We start from the raw sequence: 10,623 nt of genomic DNA, 5'->3' as shown, positions 1-10,623 counted from the left end.
ACTAAAATCCCAACCATTAGTAATAAAAAAAAAAAAACGACCAGCAAAGAGGTAGTTCCCCTCTACACTCTTCGTTTTCTCTCACCCCCAAGGAAATGCTGGCATCCTGCTGAAGAGCCATTTTAGCACACCACATTTCAACTGTTTTTCTCACAGATAATGTCATCTTTAAAGCGCTAAAAAGGGCAAATCTCAATGCATACAATAAAAACCATACAGGCACCTCTTCTTCTCCAAGGAAGGCAGCTCAATAAAATTCTGCCGTAACAAGCAGTGAAGAAAATATTTTACTTTCAAATCCTCCCTCACCGAGTACCCACATCATAGATAAAATGAACATAATGAAAGGGAATGAATTATCCAAGTGGTGTTCCATCAGTGTGTTGACTGTACTTTTAACAAAAATATGGACAAAGATAAAATGGGTTAGAGAAGCACATTCGGATTTTATCAGAACAATCTCTAGAACACTATTTAATCTAAATCTCCACGTTACAGTTTAGCACAGCCCTGTAATCCTGTGGAACAGTGCCTACTTTATACTTGGAATATCCATATTTAGAAAGAAGATTTTATTAAGAAACATAGGTTTAGAAAGTAAAACATTAATTTTTTTCCAGTGTCCTACATAGATAGTTGAAATATTCATATTTAAAGAAGAGCTATGGATTTTGCCCTTTTTTTTAATTATATCTATATAACTTGCAGCTGGCAGTCTGCAAAGAGAGACATTGTCAACATGTGATAGGACACATCCCCCAGAATACTAGCACTTTGGAGCTAAAACAGGTAGCACAGGAAATTGTTGTTGGAAAGCTAATGACAGTTTTGTTGTTTGAATACTTTGATTAGAATTTCAGTTACTAATAATGGAAGGATAAGAAAGAGAACGCTGGTCTGGATTTTAAAGTTAATGGTGATAACATCTTGCAGCTGAAATTGCACTGTGGACTGAGCTGGTGTTTTCTTCTTTTCCTACAGTGCTAAATGAAAGCAAACAAACAAAAAGATTTCTCATTTACATGGAGATAGGACCATCTGCTGCCCAAATAATAACCCAAAATAAAACAGCCCTTCAGGCGCTGCGCTGGCCGGAGCAGTGTACGTGCAATGTGCACGCTGACATAATTCACCCACTGCGTGGAGAGAGGCTGCCTTACACAAGGGCCTGACGCTTTCTTTTTTTACTTTTTTCTTGCTGGCTATGCAGTTTTAAAGTGCTCCCAAAGGCTGTTTTATTTTTCAGACTATCTTTAACCAGAGACAATCTTGCAAGAAAAGTACAAGTCTTTAAGGCTAACATTACAATCCAAGCAGAAGAGCTAGTCACACAAAGAGAAAGGATTTTTGAAGCTTCAACTCATTTTAAATGACACATTCATTTCTGCAGTTTTTCTGCTAAAAGCAAATGAAGAACCTCATTCTACATTCCACTGAACACCTCAAATCCCCTTGACAGTCAATGAACATCTGGAGTCCAAACGAATACAGAATTAATCCCCGAGGCTGGACAGCAAAACAGGTCAGGAACCATCCCTGCTACAAAAGTCCCTGCGGAAATCTTGCAGCAGGTCAGCTGAAACCAGGCTGTACTTCGCTACTGGTTTTGTAACACAAGTTTTATTTTCACACCAATTTCTCTTAGCCAGCTCTTGCCCGCAGTATAGCATTAGCACAGCTATAAGTGCAATGACCTAAACTATCCTGATAAAACCTACAGCAAGTAGGTCCACCCATACTCAGTAGCAGGGCATTCCTAGAACATTCTTCTAATCAGATTCTTAGCACCCTTCACTTTCCCAAGAGTCTTTGGAGGAATTGATGGTACTTGGCTCCCAAAGCTTTTAAGCCTTCCCTTTTCCTTCTATTGGGGGGAAAAAATAGTAAAAGAAAAAAAAAAAAGAAAGAAACAAGGAAAGTCAACAACACACACATGTTCTACACACACCCACACCCATACCCAGGAAAAAAAGAAAAAGAAAAAGGAAAGTTGTACGAGGTGCCAATCTGGAATGAAATGGATTTTTGAATAGACAGTCATATTTGGCACTGTCAGCAAAAGCTTATGGGTGGCCCTTTGTCTCTCCGAGCCTTAATGCCCTTTTTACATCATTTAAAAACGTCCCCCAGAAAGTTCAGTTGTGCTGCTTCTGACATTATTTTCACACTGCTGCTGAATGGACTCGATGGAGAGATTCGCTTTCCCCCACCCCAGTTCCATAAAGCACTATACATTAACGACGTATTCCATTTGGCCTTCAAGTAGCATTTTTATGGTCCATGCAGATCCACAATTATTTTCCCTTTAAAAAGAATCAACAGAAAACATAACTCTCTGTTGGAGAGCGTGGAAATTAAAAACGATTGGATCTTCCAAACCGACTCCCACGATCCTCAGGCAGAAGACGGGATTAAAGGGTCCTCACATGGTTCTAGCTGCATTCTCAGTACACCACTTTTATGAAGAAACCAGAGCTGTAGAAACTCCTCCGGCATGGCATGGAATCCAGAATCGGGCAAGACATTGTCATAGTAATGATGGCTAATAAACTTCCCGTGCAGGTCCACTGAGAATGGCCAGAATCCATAAATTGTTACTTCCTCACACAGACCAAGGGCGGCACTGACTAGGAAAAGTCCTGTGGAAAGCCGTTTGGCATGGATACCTTTGCTCTTCCAGAACTTGCCAATGTCACGCAGGAAATTGGGGTTGGCGAAAAGGACCGCCTGCTTGGCACCAAAGTCCTCCAGGGTGTAATAGACACGTAAGGAGGGTCCTGTCCCTGTCTTCATCGAGAAGGCTGGCATGTAGATGTAACTGTGGTTATACACCTTCACACTGTCCACAAATGCTTTTCGAGACCAGAGCAGATTCTGGAACCTGTAAAACAACAGAGAAAAACAAGTGGGTCACACATAGCTTTTCCCAGTTATTTCAAAACCCAAAGCAGTGAATTCTTTAAGATAAGTGGCACAAAAATTTAGCAATAGGCTCCAAACAATATTCAGAGTTGGTGTTTAAGATGGCATGATTTACACACCGAGTAGGTTTAAAAGCAGCTGGCGTTTGTAGCACGCAAGTTAAAGGAGAGACATATTGGCAGCTATGAGGAGGGCAATGTGTATGTACAGATTATTTCTCTAATTTGATAGTCTTCTCATCACTTGATATAAAAACTACATCAGGTTACAATTTGTTAAATTGCCAATAGCTATTTGCTGATGTCTATTTTATCCCTGATGTTAGACTTACATACTAGTCCAAACCCAGTATCCTATCGAGACTATAACCTTTCCTGACCATATGCTTCCGGTTATGCCAAGAGGAATGAGACATCTGGCAGGAAATCCGAGGCCATTCATACACACGAAAACCTGGACTGATGTTTGACCCGTCCTGACATCTGACACTAAACAAATCACATCTCAGTAATATTAAAGTACCCCAAATATCTACTATTGGATGTAACTGATACGGAGGTCAGCCAGAATCATGGATAAAATCTAATACCTAAACCACAAACCTGCTAACTAATAGGAACGCTTGCTGTCCTGGGGTGTTGACTGCATCGGAGGGTACCTTTGCATGAGAAAGTCACTATGATTTATTCTCAATAATCTGCTTGCTTTCTAGAGTCTAGAGCACCAGTAAGTCCTCCCTGCCTTTACCACATGACAGTATCAATAGACTTCAGCATGCAGGCAAAGTTTACTACATTAAAAGTCACTTCTGCACAAGCCTCACATGTACTCCTTTCATTTCAGCTGGGTCGCTCTCCTGCATGTGATCCTTAATTTTTTTTCTCAGCTCCCAAGTGCTCATCTTGCCCTTGTTGCTGCCTCCACTCTCTGAGTTTCCTGCAGCTAAGGTAAATGTGTCATGACTGAATTCATAGTCATGCAGCAGAGGAGTCAGAAAAAAAACTTGAGACAGCAGCACTGGGTTTTTTTCCTTTCTCTGGTGCAGGAAAAGGCAGGTGTAATTTTTTATAGGGTTATGAAGACGTCAACTTTGTGTATAGATCTCTTTGAAACAACGGCAGGAATCGCACACACAGCAAGACACACAGGTTTATGTAAGATGCCAGATGACCTCAAGAAGCACTAGATAAAAAATTTCATCTGAAACAATTGCCAACAGAAAATACAGCTTTAAGAACACTGAAATGTGTCATGAACATCTGTCAGGTTTTTTGAAGCTTTGCTTTGGCAGAAAACAAAGTTGAAAGGCTTTGTTGACGTTTTCAACAAGCAATATTTGGTCTCCTGATTCGCTACAAGTTTCTTTCAAAATTTCCTCCAAGTGGGATTAGAATAAAGCTGTTTTGAAGCAAACTCCCTGAAATCTGCCTGGGTCTTCATTACTGTTTTGTTCTGCAGATCTGCTCCTACTGCATGGTGCTATTTGCTAGTGTAGACAAAGCCATTGTCTTCCAAGGAAGAAATCAATTCAACCTGAACATACAAAACAAAACAATAAAAATAATTACATAAATTATTGCATTTGGCATTCTTTTCTGTAGAAATAGCCAAGACACAGCTGAATATAGAAGGCCAGCCAAGACCAAGGTGCCCTGGCAGAAATCCATTGCCTGGCTGTATCTTCTCATATGGGCCCTCTCATTCCATTACTAAGTGTTCGCACTCCATAACCAAGTGTTCCCCAAAACAGGCTTTACCATCTTCTCCTCCTAAGGAGCAGCAAGACAGCCTGTCAGATTACCAGATACAGGAGTTGGGTCCATCCTATCAAAATTGTTCTCTTTCCATCAGGACACAGTCAGTGAGGGTAAAAAAAAAAAAACCTAGCTTAATGCTTTCCTTTTGCAGTAAGGGGAACTTGAGCCTACAGCTTGATGTGATGGGGTCCCTACACCTTTGCTGAGGGGAAGGCAGAAACAGGCCTTCTGTCACTCCTGGAAGGTGGTGTAACCATGTCCTTTCCCACTCACCGCTAGTTAACAACTTTCACTTCAAATGGCAAATAGATGTGGTTACTCTAAAACTGCATTTTTCAGCAAATTTACCATACACAAAAGCACTGTGCAGCTCTAAGACGAATGCATTAAAATTGCTCAGATACAGTCACAGAGGGCCAGGGATTGTCCCTGAATATGCATTTGCTATCATTGCCACAACACGTTTACACTTCTAGATGAATCTCCCCAAAAGTAATGAGAAGAGAACAGCACTGCCATGAGAGTGGTGCATGAGAGGGACTTCACACAGAAGGGACAGTATACCGTCATACTACTGGAAACTGTCCTTCAGGAACATCATCACCTCCTGGAAACCCGTGCCTCATTCAAACGATCTGTATTGCAGTGTCAGTAGGCAACATGCCCAGTTCAACAGATGGACATTATACAGGTGGCCAGGAGCCCATGTAGAAGCATAAAACATGCTGATTATGGCTGGTCTGATGGCCTAACACAGCCAAAAAGCTGCTGCCCATCTTGCGCTCCTCATAAGGGGAGATATTAGAAGCAAATGAAATTTTCTGTTCCCCATTTGTGAAAATAGGGGCCCTGTCCAGCTTTCTGACATTTCACAGACTGGTTAGAGGCTGAGAAATCTGGGGACAAACGCTGTGCACCAGCAAGTTCCTAGAAATGGTAATGGAAGCTCAAGTGTATTTTCTTTTAGCTCCCAATCCAGAAAAGGAGAACTGCAGACAGCCTCGTTCCAGTGGTGGCTTTGGGGGTACCACACCACTTCTGTCCCAGCAGACAGTGAGGTGGCTATTCCTCTGCAGCTGACCAGCTCCGTAGCGCACGTGTGAGCACGACAACATGATTCCTCCCTGCTTGTCTTGGCATGGACGCCACCAGCCTGGTTGCAGTCCTTGCATCTAGATGGGCAGAAACACCTTTCCTCATGCTGATCCTTGCTTGACCTTCTTTGAATGAGGAGCCTGTGGTTCCTAGTCAGAGCTTGCCTCTACCTGGCATGCTTTGAATACTCGATACTTGCAGTGGCACAGCCCAGAAGCTGTGCAGCTCCTCCCCATTCACAGAGCTTCAAAAGAAACCCATCAAATGATCCAGCCCCTCATGCAAGAGTGCACCTTGGGTGACATTATCTCCCCAGCTCAGCTCTGAGCAAGAAACAGATGAATGGCTTTCAGGGTCACCCTCTGACCTTCTGCAGTCAAGCTCACACAACTGCATGGTGGGTTGCCAGCATTTAGATAAAACTGGAGCCGGAATCTCCCGAGCCCTGAGCAGCACCTGAAGACTATGAGAGTTCCTCAGTAATCTGCAGTAATGCATCCCAGAAGCTTGATGGCAGCCCAAGGAGAGGTGCCGATGGCTGTGAATGCAGCTGAAAGCAGATCACAGCATGTTCAGCCCAGGCACTTTACTTCCACTGCACTCATTGACGGACAGCGAGCAAACAAAATCATCAGCAACACATTTTTGCTGTCAGGTCCATATGATAGATCAACCTAAAAAGCACATCTCAACATGCATGTGTAGGCACAGCTCCACAGATATCAGAGAAATAATTTCCTTGATACCAGCTGTAAAGTTCCCTCAAATGCTATGCTCTACTTTTCCAGGGAGAACGACGCATCCAAGAGAAAACTGCCACAGTACATTGCCATGACAGTACAATCAAAGACTTAAGAGCATTAAGTGTTTTGGGTTTTGTTGTTAATCTGTTTTTAAATGTTCTTATTGATGTTCTTAAGCAGATATTCAGGGACAGGACTGCTCTCTGATGCTAAGGAATGACTTCCACTAACCACTAAGAATTTGCTGCAGTGACATTGAGCTAACCTACTTGCAGATAATAATGGCAGCATTTTCTTGCATTTTGGTTTCCTTTTGATCTCCCCAGAGAGCCCCTATCTCCTGCCTATGATGATAACCCAGTCACTTACTGTGTTGGCATCTGCAAAGTCACAAGTTCAGCATTCTGGATTAATCACAGGTTGACTTACTGGTGGGGGGGAGGGGCAGGGAATAAGATCGAGGATGAGAGCAAACAGCTAGGATACCAAAGAAATAGTGTATTATTTTAAAACTAAGACAAGTAGACTCAAGAGAATAGAGCAGAAGGCGTATAACAACTTATGTATTTGTCCCTATGGCAAAGGATAACCTTACAGAAATTATTTAGATAACTTGATGTCAGCATTAGCCAAGAATGATTTAGCAATTTGCTGCAGCTGTTGGAATATGCTTACAGCTGAGGTCACAGTAAGTCAGCTTGCAACTACACATTTGAACCTCCACTGCAGTGACAGAGGTTTACTACACTCATTTCTCAGAGTGCTTTTATGCTTTCAAATAGTGATGCCCTCCTTAATGCCCTATGCTCCCATTCATATCAGGCACTTCTCAACTACCTGCCCCTTCGGGGCTTGTATAGCCAATCTTACTAAAACACAGACTGAGCTTGAATTAACAGCATACTAGTTTCCATCCACTCATTATCCACAAAGGCACTTTTGGCAGGTATTAGGTGCAAGTTAGACTATTCTACTTGTCCACACAGGGAGCCAGAAAAGAGCACTTAAAGTACTGTAAATTGACCCACTTTCTTGTTTTATCCCAACTTCCCCAACTACACAAGCCATTGTTTACTTAGCCTAAAGACGAGTTACCTGACTTAAGATTCAATTATAATCTGTTAAGTCAATGGCAAAACCAACTCTGATCTCACTGGAAATATGCTTGGAGCCCTAGGCAAAAAAAAAAAATAAATTAATCAGGCCTGCAATGCACTTCAGAGTGATTAGAAAAGGTATGGAGTAACTTAAGCGATCATAAGGGCTGATCACTACACCACTAATATTACAGATGCCAAATATCCTCCATCAACGCAGGAGGCTTTTATTCCTGTGGTAGTTCCCAGTGCTTTGTCTAATCTCATGTCAAACAGCTTCAGCCCAAGGGATTCTCCCCTGTTCTCACTCTGGGCCCCTCCACAGGCACCACAGTCACCCAGTCAGGAGCTTGTGGCACAGATGGGGTGATGCTATTGCCATCTTTTCCTTTCCCTTTGCTCTCCTCTTCCCACCTGACTGACCTTTATGGACCCAAAGACAGAAAACCTTCCAATCAGACTCTCAGCAGAGATGCTTGCTCCTCTCAGGATATGACTGTCTCCGAAACTCACTTCAGCACGTACCTTAGCCACAGCCTGCAGCCTGCTGAGACCCCACGCTGCCTCCTCTTTCTTACGGACAGAGGCTTCCAAGCTGGAAGAACCTGTGCTTTCCTCTCATCTCTGGTCCCAAACATTAAAGACAAAAAAATTAGCACGATTCACCTTTTTATATACATTTTTCAATACCTTTTTCCAGGTCAGGGATTCTGGTCACTCCCACCATCGGCTCCAAAGACCAAAAGCAAGGAAACACACTCTTTCCACAGTGGCTACAGACTACATCTTTCTCCACCAGCCTGTTTCTTAATGACATGCTGTCCTTGGCACATGACCTTCAGAATAATCTGATGTACTCAGAAAGTCCAGTTAGACATTGCAGAGGCAGGCTCTAATCCCCATGAAGAGGCAGGCTCCCCTTCTGACTGAATTCAGTATTAATTGGGGTTTTTTTTAAACCTCCACCCATTACTGCTCTTATGCTGTCACCCTGGGAATACTATATATAGAGCCAAGGGAAAGCTGACTCTGTTTTTCAGTGGAACACAGAGCTATCCTACACACCAAAGCAATGAAACATTAAAATCAGTGTTCACTGGTATTTTGGGACTGCGTGTGATCCTTATTCTGCCAACTCAAATTAGAACGTGCTTTTAATAGCTACACTTTCCAAAACCAGCAGAGCTAAACATCAATCCTTTCTGTTATCTGAAGCTTGGATCTTAACTTTCAGAAGATGAGCTGTTCATCTTAGTCTGACTCTTTGAAGTCTGTGGCTGCTAAAGTCACACACAAGTGGAAATAATATAAAAGGATAGCCAGAACAGCGTTGCTGTAAACTACTTGTATTGTCAAAATGAAATTGCTTCCTGGTATTTCTACATCTCCTGAATACTTCACAGCTCTTACAGCTGAAAGTCTGGAGGATGAGAAAATAGAGAACCAGTGAAATCAGCTAGGAAAAAAAGTTACAGAACTAAGCCTGGTATCTTTAGCATTTAATTTCACTGGACTGCGTGCCAGAGTGAGCGCGTGAGAAGAAATGTAACCAGATCACACATTTTCTCAGGTTTTAATGGGAAAAAGAACAGCGACAAAGCCCAGATACAGTCTTCAGGAGATTTACTTTTGATTAATGTGGGTTCCCTAAGACAGTCTGCTGTGTCCTTGGGACAGCAACCAAAGAGGAACAGAACAGTACAGTATCTCCTGCATGTCTAGGTCTTTTACCCAACTAGTGTCCAGACACAGGCCTCTCTAGATCACCACCTGCAATAGCACTGCAGCAAACTAAGCTAATAACATTATGCTTTCCTGTCTGTTCGTGCTGGCCTTATATGCTTAGTAACCCAAATATAAAACATACCGAATGATTACAGCCGTGAAAGGCCTATTCATAGCTGAGAACACTTTTGCTAAGTCTTTTGAAATTTCTCTTTAACATCATGACATCCTTTGCATATTAATAATTTGCAATGTCAGTGAAGATGAAATTCAACTCTATCCTCTCTTCAACCTCTTAGAGCTCTTTCCGAAGACAAGCGGATAGGGAGAGAAGACAATGTTTGAATTCAATGTCGTTTCTTTTTAAAGATGCTCTGTGCTACAAAAAGTGTTGACTGAAGAGAAGTTATTTAAAACAGTAGATGCTTTGACAGGCATTATGGCAACAACTGTAACTAGGATAGACTCTTCTTTAAGTATATGAGCACCTTTTTAAAACTATAGTACGTGTATCACTAGTGATCTCTGAGATCATGCCACGTGGCCTGCAGCTGGAGTGCAGATCCATGTTAAGCAACAGAGTCAACTAAAAGCTCGATAATAAAAACAGTTGTTCAGAGCCCACAGTAATATGGGGTGAATCTACAATATTTTAAATGGGGTAAAATCAATTCACACAACTCTAAAATATGCAGAAGATGATCTCTGTATTTCCTCTATTAGCTGCTCCCTCTGGGCAACCTCACTTGTTTTGCATCCCTAGGGCAATGAGCATTGCAACGGAGCAATGAACTAGTGGCCACCTGAGTATAAGCAGAAGAGGCGATAAATTGCTCTGGAGCAGTTCGATTAGCAGAAGCCAAACATGAGGCTAAAAAGATAAAAAAAGAGAGAAACAAACAGCAGCTCAACAGACAAGGAAGTCCCTTCCAGTCCTTGGCACAAGAGCTCATGCCATTAGTAAAATCCCTGGAAATGAGCCAGGAGAATTCAAGCCAGCCCAAGGACTGCAGCTATAGACTTCAAACTCACTACCTTCAGTGAGCTTTCAAAATGTCCCTTCTGAAGAAAAAGACTTCACTTTCATCTAATATCAATTTATAGCAATACTTCTCAGCAATTCTGAGAATTGGTGCTGTTCCATTATGCCTAGAGGGATTAATAGATGCTTCTCAAGGCTTCCAACAATGCTTGAGATGTGTCGATTTGCTGCACGCTAGATCTTTGAAAGAGCCCACCCTTCACTCTGCAACTCATATGTGGACATTTAGGGAAAAGTAAGAA

At 42.2% G+C, this 10,623-nt stretch overlaps 1 protein-coding gene across 1 annotated transcript in view; it reads right to left on the bottom strand.

The window, feature by feature from the left end:
* Nucleotides 1-271: 271 nt before the first annotated feature.
* The window catches only part of ST8SIA1 (ST8 alpha-N-acetyl-neuraminide alpha-2,8-sialyltransferase 1), a 129,783-nt gene continuing 119,431 nt past the window's right edge, over nt 272-10,623 (bottom strand). Inside the window, exon 5 of the mRNA XM_064459991.1 lies at nt 272-2,881. Coding sequence (XP_064316061.1) covers nt 2,395-2,881 — 487 coding nt within the window. The 3' untranslated portion in view covers nt 272-2,394. The remainder of the gene's footprint in view (nt 2,882-10,623) is intronic.

Source organism: Phalacrocorax carbo, chromosome 1, assembly GCF_963921805.1.
Source record: "Phalacrocorax carbo chromosome 1, bPhaCar2.1, whole genome shotgun sequence".
Lineage (NCBI taxonomy): Eukaryota > Metazoa > Chordata > Aves > Suliformes > Phalacrocoracidae > Phalacrocorax > Phalacrocorax carbo.
The sequence above is the reverse complement of the archived record's forward strand: the minus strand, read 5'-3'. Positions and strand labels throughout refer to the sequence as shown.